General features: G+C 45.8%; 1 protein-coding gene across 1 annotated transcript in view; it reads right to left on the bottom strand.

Annotated features, from left to right (window-relative positions):
• Pld1 (phospholipase D1) overlaps positions 1-27,738 on the bottom strand; it is a 198,071-nt gene that overhangs the window by 50,675 nt on the left and 119,658 nt on the right. The window contains exons 14-19 of the mRNA XM_051156998.1: positions 23,608-23,808; positions 18,657-18,870; positions 17,799-17,912; positions 10,593-10,721; positions 9,481-9,599; positions 7,997-8,110 (exon numbers count right to left, since the gene is read on the bottom strand). Of these exons, the coding sequence (XP_051012955.1) occupies positions 7,997-8,110; positions 9,481-9,599; positions 10,593-10,721; positions 17,799-17,912; positions 18,657-18,870; positions 23,608-23,808 (891 nt within the window). The remainder of the gene's footprint in view (positions 1-7,996; positions 8,111-9,480; positions 9,600-10,592; positions 10,722-17,798; positions 17,913-18,656; positions 18,871-23,607; positions 23,809-27,738) is intronic.

Here is a 27,738-nt window from a genome sequence, read left to right as displayed (position 1 = left end):
ATCTCTCTCTCTCTCTCTCTCTCTCTCTCTCTCTCTCTCTCTCTCTCTCTCTCTCTCTCTCTCTCTCTCTCTCTCTCTCTCTCTCTCTCTCTCTCCCTCTGTGTGTGTGTGTGTCCATCCTTCAGGCTGAGGCTGGAATCCATTTGTGTGGATACTCTCAGGTGGCAGAGTCTGAAGAGAAAAGGGAAGTGCTCCCACAACCGAGCCTCACTCTTCCAGTCTGGGCTAAAAGCAACCACAGTCAAGGATGTGAAGACATGAACCTAATTGGCTGTCTCCTCCTCAAGCTCCCTCCTTTCACAGGTCCTGTGATTGTGTGCCTGCTGCTTAGCTGACCAGGCAATTTCATAAGAACAGCCTTTTTACTGGAACCAAAGGAAGAAGTTGGTCTTGGGGCTGAAGGAGAGAAAGAAAAGAAAGCGCTTAAAGACTGAGATCTGGGGAAAGACATTGGTTGGGGGCAAATATGTAGAGTTAGGCACTTTGGGGAAACAAAAAGATATGAAAGGAAGATGGCAATGGGAGATGGGGCTAAAGGCTGTGACAGAAAAAGCACTGCCACCTGTCACCCTGGGACTCACTGGGAACATGGCGGCCAGCACCTAGTCTGTTCTTACAGACAGAACAAGGTCTTTTCCATCCTGTGAGCAGTGCTCTGTTACAGCACGAGGCGTGTACTTCCTCCCGTGTGTGTGTGTGCCTTTCTCTGCTGTGCCTACTCTGGGTGTCCTGGGAAGGCTTGTAGGATTCTCAGGATTAGAGAGAACCACACAAATCTGTCTGTGGAAGCTTCTGGAGTCAGTTCTCGTGTCTCAGTGACTTTCTCTAAATGACTGTGCATATGGGTGAGGCTTCCATTCTACAAGGCACGGCTCCTTTCTCCTTACTGCCCCTCTGTATCAGGGTGTGCAAGTGTTTTCTAGGGTGAAGGATTTTTTATTTACCTTTATTTTATGTGCATTGGTGTTTTGCCAGCATGTACATCTATGTGAGAGTGTCAGATCTTGGAGTCACATACAGTTGTGAGCGGCCCATGTGGGCGCTGGGATTTGAACCCTGGTCCTCTGGAAGAACAGTCAGTGCCCTGAAATGCTGAGCCATCTCTTCAGCAAGTGTTTTCATATTAACAAATATTTGACTTCCTTTCTCTACATGAAGAGTAGCGTGACTTTCCCCGTTTGCTTTACCATGTCAAATATTATTTTTCTCCACTTCAATAAATACACAATATAAAGATTTTGACCTGGAACCCTTCTCGTGACCTATCCAGAAAAATGGCATCTTCTTTCTTGCAAACTTTGGAAATGCTAGAACAGCAGTTCTTAACCTGCAGGTCAAGACCCTTGTGGGGTCAATTGACCCTTTCACGGGGGTCACATATCCTGCATATCATGTACTTATAATCACGATTCATACCAGTAGCAAAATATGAAGTTATGAGGGAGCAGTGAAGATAGTGTTATGGTTGGGGGGTTACTGCAAGACGAGGAACTGTGTTGAAGGATTGCAGGCTTAGGGAGGTTGAGAACTGCTCACTGCCCTAGAGAAAGCATCAGAGATCTGGGCCTGACAGAATGGAGGAGGCCTTTCCAGTGGTTGCCTTCGTTTGCTGGTTTGCTTGCTTTGCTTTCTGTTTTGAGACAGGGTTTCATGTGCCACAGGCTGGATTCGAACTCATTCTGTGGAAAAAGATGACCTTGAACCTCAGCTGCTCCTGCTTCTACTTCCGTAATCTTAGGACAGCAGATGTGAACCATCACGCTTTGTTTAACTGTTGGAGAATTTCACATGTGCAGATAATGTGTTTTAATCAAATCCCCTCCTTGTAGCCCCTCCCTTAGCCACACTCCCCTCCCAATTTCATGTGAGTTTTTTTTTTTTTTTTCTTCTGAAACCCATTGAGTTCCACTTAGTGCTGCCAGTATACACATCGGTGAGGGGCGTATACCAGAGTGCGGAGTGCTCAGTCCTAAACGGAATATATTTCACAGTGTCTTCTGTACTCAAAAGAGCAGTTGCATATCTGAGCTCCCAGTGGCTGTGACTACAACCACAGACCAAGGCCAGACAATGTCCTACATGGAGAGGGGGAGACGGGCATAAAACTGAGGTGATGTTGGCAGTTGATACTGCCTGGAGAGAAAGTCAGTTTTCTTTAGGAAGGTATGTAGTGCTCTGGATAAAACCCCAGGACCTAATGAGCATCAGGCAAGGACTACACCACAGCTACACATAGCCCCACGGAGCCTCTCCAGCACTTCACATGTGTTAGCTTTCCTGCTCCTCACTGCCCCACCACTGACTGTATGAACTGGGCGGACTGTATTATTAGCCCTGAGGAAAATGTGAACAGAGAAGTGAAGCAATTTCTCCAAGTTGACAGCCTTGACTCTAGAATCCCCCTCATCATAATCAAAATCATGATTCTTTTTTACGACTAAGAATAGGCCTCTATGTTGTTAAATAAACTGTGCTCAGTACAGGGTGCTGAGGCTGCATCTCAGTTGGTAACGCCTGCCTGCTATGTGGTGCCCTGGGCTCTGTCCCCAGAACCACACAAACTGGGAGAAATGGTGCACACTTGAAATGCCAGCATTCTGGAGGTAGAGGAGGGAGGATCAGAAATTCGAAGTTATCCTCAAATACACAGCGAGTTTGAAGCCAGTCCAGTCGATACGAGACCCTGGCTGTTAACAACAGCAATCCAGCAAACACAGACGTAAACTGTGCTGTATTTCCCCGGGTACTCTGCCTGCAAGAGTCATGTAGCTGCTTGTTATAGCAGATGAGAGGGTGGAAGTTTTGAAAACATAACAGTGAATTCTTTTAAGATGAAATAATGAACACAAAGGCCAAGCTCCTGCTTCCTTGTCTCCCTCTGGGTTCTCTGGAAAATTAGAGGCGGTAGAGCTCTTCTCTCCCAATGTCCAAGGACCTGGGTTCAATCCCCAGTGTTTCATGGAAATAGCCAAACAGAAAAAAAAAAAAAATCAAAACTGCCTAGATGTCTGCTGTCAGGCTTCAGGTACTGTACAGCCATAGCTCTGGAAAAGCAATCAAAAGATGAGTGTTTACAGTGAATAAACAAGAGACGAAGGGTGAAGTACAGAGAAATGAATCAAGGTGAGCTCTCTTAAGTGTGCTTATCCACACTGTCTTGTCTCCGAACTACAATTACTTCAGCTGAAAAACAGAGCTCCAGATTTCTCTAGGTCTTGGGGTTTTTAAGTTGGGAGAAGGGTCTTATAATAAAAATGACACAAAATTAAATACAAGCCCTTTTTGAGATAGAGTTTTATATATCCCAGGCTAGCCTTGGAGTTTGCTATATAGCCAGGGATAACCTTGCATTTTTCTTCTTGCCTCTTCCACTTGGCTTCTGGGATTACAGTCTGTGCTGACACACTGGTTTTAAGAGATGCTGACAACCAAACCCAGGCCTTCAGACACACTGAGCATCTACAGCAGAGCTATAGCCCTCCCCCCCCAGGCCTGGGTACAACTTTTGAGACAGGCTGAGCAGTGAGTTGCCATAACCCTAAGGCAGAGCCCAGAGCTGACAATGCATGGGGGCTCCTCAAAGGAATCAACTCATTCCTCTCACCTCATGACCTTACTGTCAGTTAACCAGGGAGCAGCAGCACTCAGTTTACAGCCTGAGAGGATGAAAAGTTAACTGTAAAAATGCTAGGTTGTCGTGGATGTAAACACGTTTTTTTTGTCTTGATCCCAAGTGTAGAATGCAAAATAGACTTGTGTGAGGGTGTGCGGTGTTTTTCTGCTGGAAACAGATTTATAAGAGACCGTGTGATGTTTGTCCATTGGAAGGGGAACCACCTCTTGAAAGGGCATGGTTTGTGCCAACTGATAAACACCCTAATATATATATATATGCCCAAAACAAGAGCCAACCAAGGCTCTTTGGGGCTCTTTGGTCTTGGCATCATTTCCTATCGTTTGGCTATTTGTTGTTCCTAGAGAGAAAAGCTCCAGAGAACATTTCAAGGTTCTGGGTTCCGGCTGCTGCTCCAGATTCCCACTACAGCAGTTGAGGTCGCCTCTGCTGAATTGCTGCTTGGCTATCTACTTGTCCTATTCCCATTAACTTCTTTCTCTCCTATCTTGGGTAGGTGGGTTGGAAGGGAGGTATAAACATTAAAGAACCCCAAATAAAGTAGCTTTTAAAAAGTTCCAAGCCTACACTAGGTTTTGAGGATTAGAAGGATAAAAGAAACTATTAATCTTGGCATTAAGGAGCTCAGGAGTAATACATTTTTTACTGAGGTGTCCTTCTGATTTTAGTAGACATGATCTGACCATGTGGCCAACTATGGAGGGATTGTAGACATTATCCCAGGTGAAGGCAGTTTGGCGGGGGGGGGGGGGGGGGGTCTTGCCTCCAGCTACGCTACTTGGAAACACCACCAATACCCCACTGAGATGGACATTGTTGAAGGCTGGGAGGAACCATCCTGGGTCCAGAATTCAGGAAACGGACCAGAGACTCTGGCCAGGCTATTGTGTGTCTCATCAAACATCGATGGGAGGAGGGATCCGGAGCAAGACAGGGCAGATTGTGCAGGTGAAGAGGAGAGGAGAAGGCTGCAGGTTCAGAGCAGGAACGCAAGTGAATGGGGAGACAACCAGCAGACAGCCTGGACCAGCACGCAGGCCAGAGACACCTAGGGACCCATCCAATGGAGCAGACACCGGAAGGTTTATTCTTGTTTCCCTTTAACCTTTTTTCCCTCTTGTATAGGATAGTTGGATTGTACAATAAAGTCTAACCTATAAAGTTGCAATTCATTTTCATACTTTCATCTTCTGAGATCCATCTAAATGGATTTAATTATTTAGTCACAAATTCTAGCAATAGCTTCTAGTTGGTAATAAACATAAGTACTTTAAAAGTAGAAGTATGTAGGCATCTGAGCGTTATGAGGGTGCTGAGCTACATCAGGTGGAGTCAGTAAAAGGAAACTAGTACAACGCAGCACCCTCCATTTATAAAAGATGTTGACCTGAAGGGAGGCAAGGTCTAGTCCACACCTATCCTGAGGCTTTCCCAGAGTGGCTGGGATATTATGTTAAGGCCTCAGGGCTTGGTGGCAGCTCCATCAGGGTACGGCGGTTTCCTGACTTGGTAGTTTTCTAATGCACTGGCTGCACTTGGCTGACGACTGCCCTGTGTTGCTAAAGTGCTGCCTAACAAACCGTTCCACATCTTTATCACAGCCGCTCTCAGATACACTTTGTGTCATACAGAACAGGCATACCATGGAGCTGTGGGAGAATTCCTCCTTGGTGACCGTGGCTCGCACACAGGCCCACCATGCAGGACACAGTCACAACCCTCTCTAGAGATGACAACTGACATTTAACCCTGCCTCTCGTTTTCAGTGAGTCCATGTCTTTCCTACCCGTCCCTGCCTTGCACTGCTAGCTCAGCCCCATGCTGGCATTACTATGTTCAGAGACCTTCATTGCTCTCACTAGAGAGCTCTTCATAGGTATGAGCCCCAAGCTCAAAAGTATCTATTCAGACAGAAACAGATGAGAAGGAATAAAATGAGAAATCTTCTGTAGGATAACCGCTAGAAATACCCCCATGGCAGGCGAGCCCTTCAGTGGCTCCCTGGCACATTAACATAACAAAGGCACACAGTCCATGCTAAAGAAGCCTTGGAAACCCCTTTTTGTGAAATCCTTATCAGCACTTCACAGGCTAAAGCCAATTTATGACCACTGTGCTGCTGTAGGTTAATCTTTGTAAGAAGGGTCTATGCAGTATGTGTCTTCACAGGTGATGGGCAAAGTCAAGGTCACTGGGCTTTCCAGAGCCATCTTCAGACCCCTCTCTCAGCCTTACACTAGCTACTGCACTAGTGTGCAGTGGTTACAGCAGATAATCTCATTCCCCTGGGAAGAGACTCCACTCTGCTCACCCAGCTAGTGAGCTCTTAGTGCATCCCAGTGAGTTGCCAAGAAAAATTTCCAATCTTACCGCTTTCTCTTTCCCAGTAAACTATGCTTCCAGAGGTATCAAAAGTTATTGGTTTTGGTCCTTTTTCTAGGATGCAAATGATGGCTTGCAGTGTAAACAGACGGTCCTTGAACATATGCTTATGTAAGCATATGGTACTTAAACATGTTGGCTGAGTCAGTGAATAAATGAGTGAATGCGTCTTGATACAATCATCAGTAGGCTAAAATATCTTAGCATCATATATATTTTTAAAATTATTATGTATATATATATTATTTATGTGTGTGTGTGCGCGCGTGTGCAAGCGTGCGTGTGTGCGTGCACACTTGCCACAGGGAGGGTGTGAAGGTCAGGGGCCAGCCTGCAGGAGTCTTTTTTATCATGTGAGTACAGTCTGTCAAACTCAAGTCTCAGGTTTAGCAGCAAGCAGTCCCCACACCATGCTCTCTCACTAACCTATCAACAATACGTTTCTGACCAATAAGTAACAGACACTAGCTGTGGTAGGATAACTGCCACACCAATTTTAATGCAAGTTCAAATCTTAAATCCTGCTTTTTCCCCTTAACACCAATATCGTTGTTATATCTTACAGAATAATTAAGTTCTCCTTATCCATTTAGAATAAATTAAATAGGTTCATAAAATATTCATCAACTTATATGCAAATAAGTTTTAAGTATTTATATCGTCTTAAACTGGGATGACTACATATCTATGATAGGTACTTTTCTCAAATGGTTTGTCCTTGTTTTCTTTGCGTGTTTGCATGCATGTGGGTGTTTAGGTGAATTGCCCCTGAGGGGGTGGGTACACAGGCACGTGTGCTTAATTTAGGTGGTGGCCACAGGACAAGCCTGGGTATTGTTGCTCTGGAGTCATCCAAGTGAGCCCTAAGGATCTTTATGTCTCCCCAGTGCAAGGATTATGTGCACGTACCACCATGCCTTGATTCCTCACATGGGTTCCGAGGCTCAATCTTGGATCCCTCCTGATCCAACTTTACCAACTGCGTGATCTCCTCAGCCCTGGTTTGTTCTTTTGGCGGGAGGGAGGGGGCTCTCTGTGTAGCCCTGGCTGTCAAGGAACTCTCTTTATTGACCTGCATGGCCTGGAATGCACAGAGATCCTCCTGCCTCTGCCTCCCTCGTGCTGGGATTAAAGGCATGTGCCACCAGCTCCCAGGTGGCTTGTTCTTTTTATTGTATTATTTTGTCTCTATTGTAATGTATTTTTATTTTTGCTAGGCACACACATGTGCTTGCACATAGTGCAAAGTAACAGACCTGGACACTTCATTTTAAAAGCAGACTCACTAGAGTCTCTGTGTGAGTTAGGTCGGCCCACACTGGTGACATGAAGCGCAAGGCAGGGTGCTGGGTATCTGCCTACAATGCTTTTGGTGTTACAAAGGCAACGCAAAAGTGGCCCTTCCTCATCCATCCATGCGTAACTTCCAGACCTGTGAGAGGTAAAGAGAGCCAACTGAGGACCCCCAGCCAGAGCTCGGTTCGGTGCATCAGTACTGGGCGGCCCTGGCTAAGCCTCAGAGTCCCACTGGCCATGCGGTGTCTTGTTTGTAATTTGAGAAGGCTAGAATGGAATCTATTAAAGGTCATGACTCTATTAAACAACTTCCCATTCTTTTAAAGGAGCCTCTAAAAGTACTTGGTTAATTAAACACTAATAGCCTATTGAATGAGAACTCCCTTCCCAGAGCTCCCTAAGTGCTCTAGCATCATGGCCCAGGTTTACTATGTAAGGGTTGTAGGGTCACCCCTCAAAGAATCATGGGAACAGCTCCACCAGCTCCAGTTCCGTGGCCTGTCTGAGGACATACATTTATGAGAGATATGCATGAGTCTTTTAAAGAGGGCAAACTGGATCCACTAAGAGTAAATACAACACTGAATTTTCAAAGATCCACTTAGGTGGCTACAGAAAAATGCTTATTGAAAAAAAGACACTTAATCCAGTCTCACCGACATTACCCAGCAGCTCTTGGCTCACCTGCACTTTGGCCTGGACTGCCCCCGGCACCTGGTACCTCAGCTCATGCGCCGTGGCCTGAGACTTTGGGAGCAGGAAAGGGTAAGAAAGAGAACGATATTTTGGCTTCATAATCTGAAACAGAAAAGGCAAATTCAGAAAAGATTCAAATGAGAAAAGAGGTCCGTTTTCTTTGAGGAAAAGAAGTGCAGGTTCTTTGGAGCCAGAAAATTATAAATAGCTATTTCTAAGTTAAGAGCTGAAAGTTGTCTTTGTTTTCTGCTTCCAAGTTTGGTGGTCACAGATTCTTTTACAATGTAAAAGAGAATTAGATGTAATCCACAGTTAGGAAGATATATAATTGCAAAAATGAAATTGTTATTTTGTGGGCTAATGTTCTACTGTGTTGTACATGTCTAGCCACTATAATTAGGCACAATTTCATTTTAAACAACTCCACAGTAAAATAGGACTAAGACTCAGAATTTGATTTATACTACTCAGAAATTTATGAGATCATCTGTCACTCTAGAACTCTGGGAATTCAGGCAGGGGGATTATTATGAGTTCCAGGCCTGTCTCAAAAAGAAATTTTTTAGTACTATTAATTAGTATTAACTAATTCTTGCTGTATTTGAACCATTTGAAGTTATGCAGAAATACTTTTTTCTGGGAGAAGATTTTATATCTAAAAACATTTTTGAGTGTTGTGTTAACTTACCCTCTCTGTAAATATTAGCAAATTTTTTGACAATACAGTAGATTAAAACAATTTTTTCTTTGCTTGCTCACTTCTCCCCTTCAAATTTGTATTTAAACTATTTTTGTAACTTTCCCACGAATGATAAGTAAATTGATACTCTACATTGTTCACGGAAGTAACTCAATCAGCTCGCTTCTCCAGATTATCAGGAGACAGGCATCATTACTGCGACTAATTGCAGAGGCCCCATCATAGCACAATGACTTGACTGTATTTCTGCATGTTAGGGTCTTGCTGTTACAAGCAAGGGTAGCTTGTAAGTGGGTTCCATCTGGAGAAAAGAAATGGCTCTGCCTCCTCCTGCTCTCCCTGTCAGAGCCTACTCCATGGTCCTATACCCATACAAGGCCAGGACAGCCCAGGACTGGAGGGGACTTTACAGCTGGCACCCCTCAACTAGACAAGCCCTCCAGACTCTACAATAGCTGTCTGCATGCCTACTGGGCCTGCCTGTGCAAATGCTTAATTAACACACATGCCCACAAGGTTCAAAGGCTTAAACTCACAAGCTGTGGTGACCATATCTACCCTTCTGCATCCAAAGTTGCTCATAATAATACTCCAAAAAGCCATTTTTCCCTTACTGTAGTGCTCTAAAGCCCAACACTATGACAACAATTTCCCCAACAATAGATGATGTCACAGACATGGCCACAGAAGCCCTCTCCTGCCAACACCCCGAGCTTCTCCTCAGCCAGGGATCACTCTTCCTCGTGTGAGCCAAGGCATATAAAATTGGTACCTTCGTGAAGTTCCAGCGCTGGATGAAGTGACGAGCCACATCACGAGCTGCCTTCCCATGGACCACAGAACCAATATCATGCCAAGGCATCCGGGGCGTGGAGTACCTGTCAATGAAATCTGCCCGGGGTCACCAGGCAAGGACCCATCACTAAGTTTGGTGCCAGACCAGGGACAGAAACATTTTGGTCTCAATGTAGTCACGGTCAGGAGAAACATAGACCTTCAGTCACCCTCCCCCATCATCACCATCACTGACCCCTGACCCTAATATATGCTTCCGTTTGCTCAGTATTAATCAGTAGACAGGCAAGATGTAAATTGGTACAAATTATCTAACCCTTCATGCTTGATAAGATTTTCTTTTTGATTTGTAGAAATCACAGCAAGTTATCTATACAATGCTATACTAGCCACCTCGTAGACATAAAAGCACAATCATTATCTGAGGTACAACCCTCTAATGAAGGAAGACACAAAATAATAAGCACAAAAGAATACCATCAAAAGAATACCCTCTTGTGGAGAATTTCAGCTTATTACCCTAAGATATGCCTGTGGAAAGTTTAGAGAGTTAATATTTATGATTTTTTTCTTATCTCTATAACAAAAATCTCATACAGATATGACAAAAATCAGATCTTCAAAATTTAACCAAAGTTTCAAAGACAAAAATGAAACAATAATAAGACCCTGGGGCCCTTAACCAGGCTTTATAGGTAGTTAATGGTAGCTGGGGCGAGAAAGACATGTCTTCAGTGGTGTAGGCATCTGTGCTCCTGTAAGTAGCTCCTTACCCACGCTATTGTAAGCAGACCTAATTACATTCACTGGACCATCAAATGACAAAGTAGAAAGGTTTGCCAAAAGACAAAGGTTTCTCGTTGGGAAGAGGATTGTGCGGATGGGAAGGAAAAGAAGGTACTAGAAGCAGATGGTTATAACCAAAATACTACATATACATGTATCCAAAGTCATAATGAGACATTATTACATATAATTAATAAATGCAAACACAATATTTAAATGAAATAGAAGGCACTTAGAATCATGCCTCCTTGTTGAGAAGTGAAAAGCAGAGTAGAACCTGCCACCATCACTCCCCATACTCACCAGCAAAGGGCTTGTCCAGTTGAACCCAGTCCTTGAAGACAAAGTTGCAGTAATCCTTCCCATGCCAAAACCTGGTCTCTCCGTGTAGCTCCCCCACGCCTGTCTGCACACTTCGGATGGAGCCTGTGTCTGTGAACATGGCAAGGTTGGCTCAGAGACTGAGAGGTGGGTCGGCCCGGAAGAGAGACCTCCTGACCCCTTGCTAAACACTTAACGTGACCTCACTTTTCTTCCTGAATCCTGTCCCTGGGCAGCCCATATCCACTTGACCAGACTCTGGCCTGAGGTGGCATTCCAACCCTCACATGGTTCTCTTTAGGGAGCAATGGAGGCCCCAACCAGAGTCAACATTAGACCATGGAATTTAACATTCTCGGTGGCTGAGCAGCTTATCCTCAAAGCCTACCAGGTCAGGGAGAATGGACCACGGAGTAAACTATAAAGAAGGAATTCCCCATGCTGGACTCCAGGAGAACATGACAGCCAGGTAAGGATGGAGGTGCGCCAGGCTGAGACCACAAGAGCTACGCTACCTCTTCCCTTACCAATACAATGGAAATCTTATGCCTTTCTCATCTCAAAAAGCATGAGCCTCGTATTTACAGGCAGCCCACGGTCCAGCCTCAGAATTAGCCAGGTGTCTGCCAGCAGGCTTCCATGTTGGAGGTCATAAAGCCTTATATGTAAAGAGTGTGATCTGGCCTAGATCTAACACAGCTAAGCTCTTTTAGTCTTTAACATTCTATAGTCCTAAAACCACAAACATCATTAAAAAAACAACAACAACAACAACAAAAAAAAACCACAACAGCAGGCAGAAGCTTACACTCAAGGTACTAACGCAGCAGATTGCAGCAGCATTCCACAAAGAGCCTAACGGGCCACTCCACTTGGCAACTGATGCCTCAAGTCAAACAGTTTGAACGTTTCAGGGATGTGTCAGCCGTAGAGACAAGAAAGCAGGGGAGAAGCAGAACTAAAATCATAAATGCGGTACTTGGCACAAAGGCATTAGACACACAGGCGTGGGGTGCGAGAATGATTGCTAAATTAATAACAGCACCCCTTTAAGTAGGCAGCGAGAGGTCCACTGGCCACCACATATCACCCCAGAACTGCCTTTGCAAAATGCAAAGTTGTTTAACCCTAACCTCCCTAGCATCCTTCCGTCTACAAGTGGTTATGTGCTAAGGAACCAGTGTGTGTAGGAATTGCTTCCCAAACTGACACCGTCTATGTATTTTTTTTCTCTCTCTCTCATTTTGCCTTTGCTTAGAACCAAGGCTTCAAGCATGCCTTATTTTTTCATTGTATTTTGACAGGCTTGCCTCTGTGCAGTTTGCGCATTACCCACTCTCCACAGAATGGTCTTCCCTCTCTTTAGCCTGGTCTCTTAGTCATTTGTCATGGGCCAGAGGAGCCTAGCCTCAAGACAGACAGAGCAGACCTCTGCAGGGAGTCACGTCACGGGCGCAGGCGATGTCCTGTCTGCAAATGCCCACCTGAGGCCTCTGAGACCAGGCCATGCAACTGCATAGAACGCCGAGTGGATATACATCCTCTAGTAGTCTATAAACTCAGAGTAGGCGCCATATCCCTTCACCTCCTGCTGTAGCTCCCAGCAACCAGGAAGTAATTAATAGATGTTTGCAGAACAAATTATTTCTATGCAGTCACCACACAACTAATTCTCTATCACAAAATTAATAATTAACTCCCCAAAGGTTGTTAAAATGTTGTATAAAGTGGCTTAAATTATTAATGTTAACAAAAGCAACTATGTTTGAAACAGATTTCTATTGTCTTCTTCCAGCCATTGGCTTTCCTGCTGTGTATGCCCAAAAGGGAAGAGCCCAGGTGAGCTGTTTGCTGCCCTGTGGCTTCTTCATGGTAAGCATGGTATATTGTTGGGGGGTCAGGGTTGGGAAAGGGAGGGAAGGAAGGAAGGACAGAGAGAGTGAGGGTATGAAATAAATGAGAAGTAATTCTAAGTTTACAAAACATAGACACAGAGAGATAGCTCAGTCAGTAGATAAAGGCACCCAAGGTCCTGAATCAACACTCAGGACTCAGAAGGTGAAAGGAAAGAACTGACTCTTCCAAATTGTTCTCTGAGCTCCCGTCCTGTGTCATGAGCATGTACATCTCTCCCATCCTCCCACACCTCAATAAAAAATTAAGAAATACAAACCTGTAATTATTAAGTTTTGAGATACAATATTAGTTGTGCATGGTAATTGCAAGTATGTACATATATATAATTTATTTTCATCAGTTTGAGAAATGAAGCTAAGGTTTTAATATATACACTTATCAAAATATTATGATAGTTGGTTAGCATTTGGAAAACAAAATAAAAGTGATTTTCTAGTCTCAGAAAATGATCCCTCTAGTAAGTGGATTCAGATGCCCACAGTCAAACATGCTTTTGTTTCTAGGCAAGGCTCAACAATTCCCAGGATGGCAGTCTTCCTCACAACACATGGGGGCAGCCAAGCATGCGTGGACCTCTTTGAGCAGGCCCAGCAGCACCATATCTGCTCTCAAGTGACATCATCACAATTTCATCTCTTCTCCTTGGGTGTCTTATGATAGTTTTCTGCATCTCTGTCTGTCAGCAGCCTAAGTTCGTAGCAAGGACATCTTCCTATTATTGCCTGTAGTCTCCTGGCCTTGCTGTACTCTCTCTCTCTCTCTCTCTCTCTCTCTCTCTCTCTCTCTCTCTCTCTCTCTCTCTCTCTCTCTCTCTCTCTCTCTCTCTCTCTCTCTCTCTCTCTCTCTCTCTCTCTTTGTCACACCTAATACTAAAATTGGCAATATCACAGAGCATCAATCCTTCCCAGGGTGTCTCAGTTCCAACCTCCCAGGCACCTGGGCTGCTCTTCTCTTCTCTGGCCAACTGTCTCCCTCACATCCCTCCCATCACCACTTCCCAAACCATAACATCCTAATAATCCTTCTGAAATGTGCCATCTACTTTAGCCTTTTATAACAAGTATATTCCTCATGAATCTCTCTCTACCTTTAACCACACCCACCATGGTGTCCCCCAGCATATTTTGGATTAGACTAATTCAGCCTGACTCATGAAAGCCTCCATAAATTGATCTAGAAAGACTCTACCAGCCCAGTTTACACCAATTAATTCTTAAGCACAACCCCAAGGGTCTAAAACTCTAAAAACTCAATGGTGTCACCATAGCTTATTTGTTATCAGAAATTGATCGGAACTGACAAGCTTGCCTGGCCCCACTCATGCTGCCCATGTGTGAAGAGTTTGCTTACATTCCCTGGATTGCTGGAGTCTGACAGCAGTGCTGCTACATAACCCAGGCTATAGACATTATATTACCTTTTCTAAACCCAGAACATTCCAGTTTCTGAAGCTTCTTGCAGACTTCTGAGGGTTTGTCCCTTCCACTGCATACTTAGGTCTGAGAAGTGACAATAAATATTCTTGGAATTGAACAACCCTGTGCCCTAAGATGGAACATCACATTGAAACAAGTGCTCTGTTCTTTCTCAGTCTCTACTGTTAATTTTTTTTTTTTTTTTTTTTTTTTTTTTGTAGTATTAGAGCTCAACCGCAGGGCCTTGTGCATGGTAGGCAATCGCTCTCCTGAGCTATACCCCAACACCTACCTTGTGAATCTATAGTCATGTCTAAGGGTGGTTCTAATTTGGGACTTGAATGACTTATACGGTTTTGAAGATGCTCAGTCTTTGAACTTTGTAGACTTCTCGCCATGCATGAGGCCTTGTGGCCTTGTATTAGATCTGTTAAGGTTTCAACTACAAGATTACTGAGCGATGCGGTTGCCACTGACTAAATGGCAACATATTTAAACTATTTTTGCTAGTGGCTAGCAGACAATACACTTTTTTTATTCTTTAGATTTTTGTTTTGGTTTGTTTTGTCTTGCCTTGTTTTAAAGCCCTAGCTGGCTTTAAACTCACTGGATAAGCCAGGCTGGCCGGGAATTTGTTACAGTCCTCTGCCTCTTCCTCTGCCTCTGCCTCTGCCTCTGCCTCCCCAGTGCTGGGATGGCAGATCTGTGCCACCATGTCTGCCAGAGGGAAGCTTCTGAGGATCACGAAGAGTCTGATACTCTGTGCACTGCAACCCAGCAGATGGTCTTGGAAAGCCTTCTCGTGCCACTTGTTACCCCATCAATGCAAAATTCGGCTTGCTTCTCTGTTCAGTATTAATTGCAGAGAAAAGATACTCGCTAAATGTAAGAAGATCAAATTCTGTATTTAAGATATGCCAAGCAAAGCATCATAAACCTGTAATTCCCCTTTTTAGAACATAATTTTGAAAAGGAAGAAAGTCCTTGAGGATGGCTGGGTGACTTTTTAATTAAAATACATGTTACAGAATCTACTATGGCTCCTGACCTCATTAGGAGGAATTGTGTTTAGTCTTGTCTCTCTGTTTAAACCCTGCATTGACCTGGCCTGCAGCCTGCATGTTGGCCTCTGCATGGCAATGTACCCTGGGAGCCCCTTCCATGTGGCTCTCTGAACATTTTTTAACACTATCCACTGACCTCCCCAGAGCTGAGATTCTTACAGTAGTCTATGAAGCTGCTTGCACTCCTCCAGGCCCCGCTGTCTTACTTTTCTCACGTTCCCATCTTCAGGGACACATTTCCAGAACATCCCAACCCTCCCCTTGCTTTGGGTTCTCTGAATTTGCTCTTGCTCCTACTTGAGACACTTTCCCATACAGAGGGTACCACGCTTTACACAAGTTATGTAAGATAATAATTTGTCCACCTGCTCTCACCCCATTGGTCCTCCAAATGACCTGTGTGTGTCACCCCCACCTTCATTGCTCAGCCTGCTTAGTGCTTTTCATCTGTCACAACCATTTCACCCACTGTACTTTGGACAGTGGTTAGCATATTATAGGAGCTCAGCATACATATTTATTCAAGTAAGCACATACAGAGGCTAGAAAGATGGCTCAGTGGTTAGGAGTGCATATTGTTACTGCTTGCAGAGGACCCAGGTCTGGCCCAGCATCTACCAGAAACATAAACATAATTAAAGTTAAAATAAATCCTTATAGAACCATGTGAGTCTCTTTTTTGATGACTGCTCGGTATCACTAAGGATGGCCCACCCTACTTCCTTCTCATTCCCAGAATCTAAAATTGTGCTGTGTGCTTCCTCCTTTTCTCTTAAAGTAAAATCTCTCAAGCCACTGAGTGGAGGAGACTGTGGATACATGTCAAGGGTGCTTCCCATCAGCATCTCGTCTGCAGATCGTCACTGTGGGTCACACGCCCTCAGCCAGGGGTTAACCCAATGTGCCAGATACCTTTCTGCCTCAGTCGCACCTGCTCCGTTGTGCACACCACTAACCGTCAAAGTGCAGATCCTTTCACACGTCAGCAACCTCATTCTTCCATCTTACTTTAAACCTCAATTATGAAGAAACAAATACACACACCAGAATGGCCATTTTCCAGACCTGCTCTAATTCTTCTTAATATTTACATCTGCAGGTACCCTGCCTTTGCTCCCGTGGTTTCCTCAAAGCTTCCAGCCCTCCGAACACTGAGGCTCACACAGACACATACATAAGCAAAAGTTGTCCCTAAACTCACATGCCAATCAAAAACTAATCTTATGGTAAATAACTAAGACATAGCCCATATAATGTTTTCTATTTTAAATTCTGTATTGATATTGTTAGAATCTGCAAGATAAACCAGGCGGTGGTGGCGCACGCCTTTAATCCCAGCACGCGGGAGGCAGAGGCAGGTGGATTGCTGTGAGTTCCAGGCCAGCCTGGTCTACAAAGCGAGTCCAGGACAGCCAAGGCTACACAGAGAAACCCTGTCTCAAAAAAAAAAAAAAAAAAAAAAAAAAAAATCCGCAAGATAACCAGTTACACAGAGCATTGGTTCATTAAACATAGTTAATGCGCTTTAAAACCTGCTGTGGCAGGGTCCATGTGATTGCTCAGCAGATAAAGGTGCTTGGCCATCAAGCCATGAGACCTGAGTTCACCTCCTTGGCCTCACATAATGGAAAGAGAAGACCAATTCCTACAAGTCGTTCTCTGACCTCCACACAGGCACCATGGCCTATGCGTACGCCAAAGTGATCACTTAAAACCTGGGCGGTTCCTGAGGCACGCTGGAGCCATTCTTGAAGTTCTAGCCTCGCTTGTCTGGTTCCCTGGAGACCCATGCAGGCTTGCTGGCTGATCTTCAACTTCCTAAGCTAGCAGGACAGAATCTTAGCCTCGGGATCAAGCCAAAGGCAAGATGTGCGCTAAATTAGATGTGTAACTATTGAGCAGGAGGATGCCAATGAACTGCAACTCCACCGGGAAGTCTCCTGCCATCCCGGGTAAGTGTTCTCATCTGTGAAAATGAGATAATAGTCCTGCCAAGCATTACAAGCATTCAAGGCAGTGTGGGGACATCTGCACACTTGGCTGCTGATTTACAGTATTTATTTCTTACCCTTATATCAGTTGCCAAAACCTTCATTCTCACCTCCGTAATTTAGGCCCTGATTAGTTCATTCTTCAAGAATCTGATTCTTCCCATAAAAGGTATTGGATAACATTTTCTAACCATCCCCATGCAAAACATGCTAGTTCTAGTTTAAAATCCTTAAGTTTTTTTTTTTTTCAACAAATGAAGTTGCACTTTCCCCACTTTGTCTGGGACTCTGCCTTGGTGCATCCTTTTAACACCAATTCCATGCCTTAGCCACAAGCACAAACTGCATTTCCAGTTACAGGCAAGAAGTTGGCCTTTTCTATCCCAGCGCTGGGCTCTTTTCCTTCACCCGGAACACCTCCCATCCTCACCTCCCCTCTCCAGGCACTGTTAGATCCAGGGATAGGCTCCCTCCTCAAAAGATTTCCCTAGATCAGCAAGAGGAAGTTTCTGCCTTGCACAAAGGGGTATGTGTGTACAAGTGTGCGTGTAGGCATGCGTGCACATGCATGTGAACGTGTGCGCCTTGTGCTACAGGATTGCTCAGTGTGTTTCTCTTCACAGCTAGAGAGTAGGCTGTCAGACATACAGAGCTTGCACTTGCATGGAGCAGGTCCAACCTAACAGGGGAGATGAAAGCTGAGCAGGAAGCTGATACGAACACACACTCACTGTGGTCACTCAGCAGAGGAAGCAACGAGAGCTGAAGCCCGTGGAGTTCTGACCCCAGCGAGTCACTTACCGGTGCTGTGCCCAGTGAGGCCCTGTTGGGACTCACTGGAGGGGCGAAAGAGTTTCAAGTGGGGCTTTAAACCATGGATTAAATTCTGATGGCTTCTACAGTGGTTAAAATAACCTGGAGAAAGTTGAGAGTTCTTTTTTGTTTCACAAAGCAACATATTTACATATATGTATATCTCTCTATACATATATATATATATATATATATATATATATATATATATATATATATAATTTTAATCATTTTTACAACAAGCAGGTCTATTAAATCAGCCATAAGATCGTGAGTTAGAAAAAGCACAGAGCTTTAAGCAAGATTCGCAAAGAATAGTAAATTCATAAGATACAGAATATCTGATGTTTGCCTGATATATTTCTGGATGGTAAGAGAAATTTATTCTATGAAAGTACACCTAATGGCTCCCTCTCTTTTCCCTTGGATAGCCTGTCATGTTTTAGAATGCTGTAGTCATTATGTGCCCATCCAAAGTTCAATAGTGATTGTTCTATTGACTTTGTATTAATGACAAATGTTGTTAAAGTAAGGCAGAGGAGACTGGGCATGGAGCTCCGTTGGTAGAGTGCTCGCTTACATACACAGAGCCCTGTTTAATCCCCAGAACCATATAGAATAAGCATGGCGGTGCACGCCTGTGACCCCCAACATGGGATAGAGATGAGCTCAAGATCCGTCTCCACCACAGAGTGAGTTGGAGACCAGCCTGGGCAGCATGGGATCACCTCAGTACACAATCAGTGTCATCATCAGTGCCACGGTGTCACCAGGGTGGCATGGCAAAGAACTGGCTAAAATGATCACAGCACAGGCAAGAGAAGTTCTAGCAAAGTCATGACTCACTGGAGGCACTGTCGATGCTGCTGATGCTGTCCGTATTGTACAGATGGCGCCGGTGCAGTTGCCGATAGAGACTAAATTTGGAGAATTTCCTGGCCTTTCCTATTCCCTTCAGCTTGGTGTCTGTATCATCAACACTCTTCAAGATGGGCTCATTTTTATGAGATTCGTGTTTATCCTTGAGGCTTAAGGATTCCATAGACTCTCCTGTTGCTGCCTGGGAAAGTAAAAAAAAAAAAAAAGATCAGGCATAAGGTATACTGCAATGGACTGTCACTCAAGTAGAATAGAGGCAGTTTACAAACAGTGGTGGCCACGGAACAGATCCTCCATAGAATCTCAGGTCAGTCACAGGATGGTGGTGAGTTCTTCAACCAGGTCAGCCCTGCTGTGGCTTTTGTTTGTTTGTTTGTTGTTGTTTGTTTGTTTGTTTGTTTGATACATGGTCTCTTAACATAGACCTGACTGACTGTCCTGGAACTTGCTATGTAGATCAAGGTGGTCTCAAACTCAGAGATCCACCTGTCTGTGCCTCCCACATGCTGGGATTAAAAAAGGTATGTGCCACCGTGCTCAGATAAAACTCCTGACATTTCATTTCCCTGGCCCCTTTGCCACTCACTGACTATGCTATTTAAAGTCACTGTTAAACTGCCCACGTTCTCTGAGTAGCACTGACCTCCTCTGTGGGTCATTTTTTTGTTCCTCACTGTTGTGGTTAGAATGTGAAAAGCCCGCACAGGCTGTGTTTGCACACTTAGTCCCAAGTTGTTTGCACTGCTTTGGAAGGCTTTAGAAGGCGGGACCTTGTTGGGGGACCTTAATGACTGGGGGGTGGGCTCTGAGGTGGCTGGTCTTCTCTGTGCTTCCTAAATGCTGATGGGATGCGACAAGCAAGGGACAAGTCTCTGCTTCCACACCTTGCCCAGCGTGGTGGACTGTACTCTTTCTTAACCTGCGGCCAGAACAAATCCTACCGCCTTTGAGTTGCTTCCTGTCAAGCATTTAGTCACAGCAGTGAGAAGAGTTAACTAATCCATCTAGTTAACTAATCATTGCCCTTTCTTTCAACCCCCAGAAAAGCTGCCGTTATTCCCATCAGTAAATAAGAAGAGCACGTCAACATTTTTTAAATAAATATATTGCATTTTGGGAGTGTAGAGCTGAAACACAAAGCAGATGAATATGTAAATGGAGAGATTTACATCTCTTGATTGGCAGCTCTTGATTGGCAGGTATTTTGAGAAGTTATTAAGTTAACTTCCTGCACCAGTTCCCTCTAAATGACCCCAGAATAATCTACTTATTTTTGTGTCCATAAGTAGGAAGGTGCTAAAAACAGATGAATGCACACCATAGCTGAGCACACACTCCTATGAGTGAGCGAAAGCCAGCCCAGCAGCTACCTTTAACAGGCTTCTTACTCTTATTTAAATCTAAGTATTGGTTACCACACATTTTTGTTTATGAACATCTTTTTTTCTCAAATAGAAATTTAAATCCTTGGTTTGAATGCAAAACCAGGGTGCTGGTTCATATGACTTACTCTCTACCAACCTTGATTTCTCTTCTTACAGGAGAGAAGCTGAAAGAGGTGGGTTACAGGTTGGGTAGGTGGTGTAGGCTAGTACAGGAGAGCAGGTGGTGTAGGCTAGTACAGGAGAGCAGGTGGTGTGGGCTAGTACAGGAGAGCAGGTGGTGCGGGCTAGTACAGGAGAGCGGGTGGTGTGGGCTAGTACAGGAGAGAAGGTGGTGTGGGCTAGTACAGGAGAGCAGGTGGTGTGGGCTAGTACAGGAGAGCAGGTGGTGCGGGCTAGTACAGGAGAGCGGGGTGGTGTGGGCTAGTACAGGAGAGCAGGGTGATGTGGGCTAGTACAGGAGAGCAGGTGGTGTGGGCTAGTACAGGAGAGCAGGTGGTGTGGGCTAGTACAGGAGAGCAGGTGGTGTGGGCTAGTACAGGAGAGCAGGTGGTGTGGGCTAGTACAGGAGAGCAGGTGGTGTGGGCTAGTACAGGAGAGCGGGTGGTGTGGGCTAGTACAGGAGAGCGGGTGGTGTGGGCTAGTACAGGAGAGCAGGTGGTGTGGGGCTAGTACAGGAGAGCAGGTGGTGTGGGCTAGTACAGGAGAGCAGGTGGTGCGGGCTAGTACAGGAGAGCAGGTGGTGTGGGCTAGTACAGGAGAGCAGGTGATGTGGGCTAGTACAGGAGAGCAGGTGGTGTGGGCTAGTACAGGAGAGCAGGTGATGTGGGCTAGTACAGGAGAGCAGGTGGTGTGGGCTAGTACAGGAGAGCAGGTGATGTGGGCTAGTACAGGAGAGCGGGTGGTGTGGGCTAGTACAGGAGAGCGGGTGGTGTGGGCTAGTACAGGAGAGCTGGGTGGTGTGGGCTAGTACAGGAGAGCGGGTGGTGTGGGCTAGTACAGGAGAGCGGGTGGTGTGGGCTAGTACAGGAGAGCGGGTGGTATGAGCTAGTACAGGAGAGCGGGGTGGTGTGGGCTAGTACAGGAGAGCAGGTGGTGTAGGCTAGTACAGGAGAGCAGGTGGTATGAGCTAGTACAGGAGAGCGGGTGGTGTGGGCTAGTACAGGAGAGCAGGTGATGTGGGCTAGTACAGGAGAGCAGGTGGTGTGGGCTAGTACAGGAGAGCAGGTGATGTGGGCTAGTACAGGAGAGCAGGTGGTGTGGGCTAGTACAGGAGAGCGGGTGGTGCGGGCTAGTACAGGAGAGCGGGTGGTGTGGGCTAGTACAGGAGAGCAGGTGGTGTGGGCTAGTACAGGAGAGCAGGTGGTGTGGGCTAGTACAGGAGAGCAGGTGGTGCGGGCTAGTACAGGAGAGCGGGTGGTGTGGGCTAGTACAGGAGAGCAGGTGATGTGGGCTAGTACAGGAGAGCGGGTGGTGTGGGCTAGTACAGGAGAGCAGGTGGTGTGGGCTAGTACAGGAGAGCGGGTGGTGTAGGCTAGTACAGGAGAGCGGGTGGTGTGGGCTAGTACAGGAGAGCAGGTGGTGCGGGCTAGTACAGGAGAGCGGGTGGTGTGGGCTAGTACAGGAGAGCGGGTGGTGTGGGCTAGTACAGGAGAGCAGGTGGTGTGGGCTAGTACAGGAGAGCAGGTGGTGTGGGCTAGTACAGGAGAGCAGGTGATGTGGGCTAGTACAGGAGAGCAGGTGGTGTGGGCTAGTACAGGAGAGCAGGTGATGTGGGCTAGTACAGGAGAGCAGGTGGTGTGGGCTAGTACAGGAGAGCAGGTGGTGCGGGCTAGTACAGGAGAGCGGGTGGTGTGGGCTAGTACAGGAGAGCGGGTGGTGTAGGCTAGTACAGGAGAGCGGGTGGTGTGGGCTAGTACAGGAGAGCAGTGGTGTGGGCTAGTACAGGAGAGCGGGTGGTATGAGCTAGTACAGGAGAGCGGGTGGTGTGGGCTAGTACAGTAGAGCGGGTGGTGTGGGGCTAGTACAGGAGAGCGGGTGGTGTGGGCTAGTACAGGAGAGCGGGTGGTATGAGCTAGTACAGGAGAGCGGGTGGTGTGGGCTAGTACAGGAGAGCGGGTGGTATGAGCTAGTACAGGAGAGCGGGTGGTGTGGGCTAGTACAGGAGAGCGGGTGGTATGAGCTAGTACAGGAGAGCGGGTGGTGTAGGCTAGTACAGGAGAGCGGGTGGTGTGGGCTAGTACAGGAGAGCAGGTGGTGTGGGCTAGTACAGGAGAGCGGGTGGTATGAGCTAGTACAGGAGAGCGGGTGGTGTGGGCTAGTACAGGAGAGCGGGTGGTGTGGGCTAGTACAGGAGAGCGGGTGGTGTGGGCTAGTACAGGAGAGCGGGTGGTATGAGCTAGTACAGGAGAGCGGGTGGTATGAGCTAGTACAGGAGAGCAGGTGGTGTGGGCTAGTACAGGAGAGCAGGTGGTGTGGGCTAGTACAGGAGAGCGGGTGGTGTGGGCTAGTACAGGAGAGCAGGTGGTGTGGGCTAGTACAGGAGAGCGGGTGGTGTGAGCTAGTACAGGAGAGCAGGTGGTGTGGGCTAGTACAGGAGAGCAGGTGGTGTGGGCTAGTACAGGAGAGCGGGTGGTATGAGCTAGTACAGGAGAGCGGGTGGTGTGGGCTAGTACAGGAGAGCGGGTGGTATGAGCTAGTACAGGAGAGCGGGTGGTATGAGCTAGTACAGGAGAGCAGGTGGTGTGGGCTAGTACAGGAGAGCAGGTGGTGTGGGCTAGTACAGGAGAGCAGGTGGTGTGGGCTAGTACAGGAGAGCGGGTGGTATGAGCTAGTACAGGAGAGCGGGTGGTATGAGCTAGTACAGGAGAGCGGGTGGTGTGGGCTAGTACAGGAGAGCGGGTGGTGTGGGCTAGTACAGGAGAGCGGGTGGTATGAGCTAGTACAGGAGAGCGGGTGGTGTGGGCTAGTACAGGAGAGCGGGTGGTGTAGGCTAGTACAGGAGAGCGGGTGGTATGAGCTAGTACAGGAGAGCAGGTGGTGTGGGCTAGTACAGGAGAGCAGGTGGTGTGGGCTAGTACAGGAGAGCGGGTGGTATGAGCTAGTACAGGAGAGCGGGTGGTATGAGCTAGTACAGGAGAGCGGGTGGTGTGGGCTAGTACAGGAGAGCGGGTGGTGTGGGCTAGTACAGGAGAGCGGGTGGTGTAGGCTAGTACAGGAGAGCAGGTGGTGTAGGCTAGTACAGGAGAGCGGGTGGTGTAGGCTAGTACAGGAGAGCAGGTGGTGTGGGCTAGTACAGGAGAGCGGGTGGTGTGGGCTAGTACAGGAGAGCGGGTGGTGTAGGCTAGTACAGGAGAGCGGGTGGTGTAGGCTAGTACAGGAGAGCAGGTGGTGTAGGCTGGTACAGGAGAGCAGGTATGTCCACCACACCTCTCAGGAGATGCCACCTCTGAATTGCGGGCTCAACCATGCTGCATGTAAGGGTTGAGACAAAGCTGTCAGTTGTGTGCTGTCCCACAAAGGTGACGAGTACTTACTGTGAGAGAGCCCATAGACAGTCCTGAGGTGACCCTCTTCACACTGCCCACATCCGTGAGCCTGTGCTCGCTGTCATCCCACCTTCCGTAGGCCAGGTCAATCCCACCCACAAAAGCCACCGATTGGTCGATAATGACCAGCTTCTCATGGTGAGCCCACAGATAGACACTGGATGACACATGGTCTGGGTGCCTCATGACCTGTAGACAGGAAAAATCCACAGAGAATGCAATTTATACAAGGCCTTCCACATCACAATAAAGTGAGTCTGCTTTCCCTCTGAAAAACATTGTCTTTAAATAATTCAGGTACAAAAATGTGTTCTATTCATGCCAAAGAAGGTCTCTCAAAGTTCAAGTTTTATTCTCAGTATTAGCACTTCCATCTGTATTTTTAAAGGATTACCCCAGCTGGTCTTCAACTTGAGAGGCTCTTGCCTTAGCTTCCTAAATGCTGGAATTCCAGGGGCGGGCCCCCACATGTGCCCTCTCATGGTTTAAGTCCTCAGCCAGATGAGATATTTTGAGAAAACTGTCATTTGACTTGAATGGCAACCACTGAAGCTATGTCGTTGTAATAGCTGTAGGTTCCTTTTCCACCCTCTTCATGGTAAGCCTCAGTATGAGTCAGTTAATAAATAAAACACTTAGTGAGCACGCACTTGTGGAAAGATGTTTACTAAGTTATGTTTTCACCCTGACAATACGAACATGCAGCTTCCAGGACAGCTCCTTATGCAAAGGTTTCTGGAGAGGCCGATATGTGTTTTCAGCATGATTCCCTACAGGATCTATTGGACTTCTGTTTTGTTCATATGTTTGCAAGTAGGATGACACTAAAATGTTGGCTACTGCTTTTATTTATTGTGGTAAAATACACAAAACATGAGATTTACCACATTACCAATTTTGATGTGCATCGTTTGGTTTACCAAGGCAATGAGCTGCCTTGAGCTGGTCTTTCTTCCTCTTCATTTAAAAAAAATGTGAGAAGAATTGGTAGTAGGTCTTCTTAATTGATGGATAGAATTCACCAATGAAGCTTTTTAACTCTTGACCTAACTCGCTGTCTATGTGGATCCCATAGCTCTTCTGGAGTGACCCTTGGCAGGTTTTGTCCCTTTCACCTGGTTCTCTGGTGTGCGTGCGTTCACAGAATCTCTCTTTTTAAAATTTTTTTATTAATTTATTCTTGTTACATCTCAGTGGTTATCCCATCCCTTGTATCCTCCCATTCTTCCCTCCCTCCCATTTTCCCATTATTCCCCTCCCCTATGACTGTGACTGAGGAGGATTTCCTCCCCCTGTATATGCTCATAGGGTATCAAGTCTCACAGAGTCTCTTAAATCTCTTCCATCCCTATGAACTCTTTGCTGGTGGCCCCACTTTCACTTCTTATCTTCAGAAACTAGTGTCTCTTCCTTCCTTTCTTTTGACTTAGGGTTTCATGAACTGGTCAATCCTTCCAACACCCAACTTTTGGTTCATCTGACTTTTTCTCTGTTCTGCCTGTGGCAAGTCTATGCTCTCATCTCAGTTTCTGCCTGTGGAAGTCTATGCTCTCATCCCAGTTTCCTTCCTTCTGCCACCTTTAGGTTTGTTTTGCTCTCTTGTCTAGAGCCTTAAGTTTTATGTTTAAACTGACATTTTGAGACCTCATCTCTTTTGTAATGAAGGACTTTTGAGCTGTAAGCAGCTCCTCTTTGTACCGCTTTTGTTAATTCCCATGTGCTTTTATTTTCATTTGACTCTAAAGACAAATGATATGTCTCCTCCTCTCCCTCCTCCCTCCCCCTCCTCTTCCTCCAACAGGGGCTCACTATGTAGCCCTGGCTGGTCTAGAGATCACTGTATAGACCAGTCTATCCTCAAATACAAAGATCCTCCTGCCTTTGCCTCCTTAGTGGTGGGGATTAAAGGAGTAAGCCACCATGTCACCCTGAATTCTTCCTTTAAAAACTTTTTAGTTTTATTTATAAGTTAGCATACAGAATGATAGGTTTCATTATGCATAATGCCATCATCTTTGTTTTTACTCATTCTCTTTCCTTGCCTACCATCTTCCTGACCACAAACAGAACCCTCCTACTTAACTTTAAAAAAAAAATATATATATATATATATATGATATATATTACATATGTACACCTGCAGGGTAGAAGAGGGCATCAGATCCCAGTATAGATGGTTGTGAGTCACCATGTAGTTGCTGAGAATCGAACTCAGAACCTCTGGAAGAACAGAGAGTGCTCTTAACCACTGAGCCATCTCTTCCAGAGAGTGCTCTTAACCACTGAGCCATCTCTCCAGCCCCACTTCTACCTTCACAAAACATGTACTGCCTCTTCTCACGCACACAGAGGGTTATACCATGTATCTTACTATGTTCATTACTGTGGCCGACCTAGAATATGTACATAACCTAGACTAGCCTTAGCTTTTGACAACTCTCTTTCTGCCTCAACCTCCCAAGTGCTGAGATCACAAGTGTGAGCCCCTACACTCAATTCAACAGCTTCCTTAGTGCAATGCTTTGGGCTTCACCCTGTGGTATCATCTCTCAGGATATCACTTATGTCTCTGTTGAACAATAAAGATATTGATTTTGTTCATCCATTTATCATCTGATCAGCATTTAAGTTGTCCCTACCTGCTAGCTATTATAAGCAGTGTCACTAGGCACATTTCTATATTAATTTGTACATATGTTCTCACTTCTCTTGGGTATGGACCTAAAGGAAGAGTTGCTAGATGATATGATAACCACACCCTTAACTTTTGGAGGAACTAGCAAATTGTGGCTATACTATTATTTACCCCATCAACATGAGTGAGGGCGCAGCATTCTCAGCAACATGTACAAAGGTTCTAAATTCTCAGCAATACAAGATATTACCCAACCATTGACTGTAGTTCGCCTAGTGGATGTGAAATAGCATTTCATTGGAGTTTTGATGTGCATTTTCCTGATTATTAATATTTTTTAATGTCTTCTTGTGTAGATTGGCTATTGGAATCTTCCAAAGTGTCCATTCAGAGCCTTGGCTCATGTAGAAATGTCTTCTGATGGTTGAGTTGTACAGGGGCTCTGGATAGGCAGGAAACAGTGACCTTCTCAGGGCTACGATTTGTAAATATGTCCCCTGCTTTTGTGGCTTGCCTTTTCACTCCCTTTGCTGTACTCTCTTCAGTTGCTGGTGTCAAAAATAACATCTGGTGAATGAGCATTGAGGTGCTCCAGCTGGACTTACCCTCTGGGCTGATTTTTAGCCAAGTGGGATACATAACTGTTAACATAGTTTAAGCCTGCTAGAGAGTTAGTAAGCCTTGTGTCCTGTTGGCTGGATGGTATTACATCAGTAGATGTTAGGTCTAATGAGATTTCAAGGAGCTTTTTCCAACTGTTGCTTCATTTACTTTACCCACATTTCTCACTAGATACTGTCGATCTCAAAATCTGCAAGATTTCAAATCCTACAACAAGTCTCTTTCCTGCCATCAGCAGTGAGAGACTTCATAGCGTCTTTACATCCAAGTGGCAATGAGAGAACTCATGGTGTCTTTACATCCAAGTGGCCCCGGGATTATCTTAATGGTAGTGTGGAGAGTAGAGGAACCTTGATTAAAACAATGCAGGATGCGGCTCTTGGTTCAGCTTTCATTTTCACTTATCAAGGTTCAAGTTGAGAAATGTAAGACCCACCCACCCCATCAACAGAGGTGATATAAGAAAATATTTTAGCTGAACAGACAAGTTTCAAAAGAAAAATATTTTTTAAAGCATTTCACATCTTTACTCATCAAGAAAATGCAGATGAAAGCCATCTTAAGATTCCGTCTTGCCTGGGTAGAAGAGCTCTCCTCAGGAAACTATCAACAAATGCTGGAGAGCATGTGGGCAAAGTGGCAACTTAACTGGCACAGTCACTGTGGAATCCAGTGTGGAGGCCTCTCTAGAAAACTAAGCCTGGAGTGGTGGTGCATTCCAGGACCTGGGAGACACAGGAAGGGGAATCGCTGTGTGTCGGAGGCCAGCCTACAGAGGTCTAGAGAGCCAGCTCCAAGGCAACCAGATGAGCATAGTGAGATTATCTTTTTAAGAAAAAATAAAAAAATAAAAAGAAAAGGAA

This window comes from Acomys russatus, chromosome 15, assembly GCF_903995435.1.
Source record: "Acomys russatus chromosome 15, mAcoRus1.1, whole genome shotgun sequence".
NCBI classification, from domain to species: domain Eukaryota; kingdom Metazoa; phylum Chordata; class Mammalia; order Rodentia; family Muridae; genus Acomys; species Acomys russatus.
The sequence above is the reverse complement of the archived record's forward strand: the minus strand, read 5'-3'. Positions and strand labels throughout refer to the sequence as shown.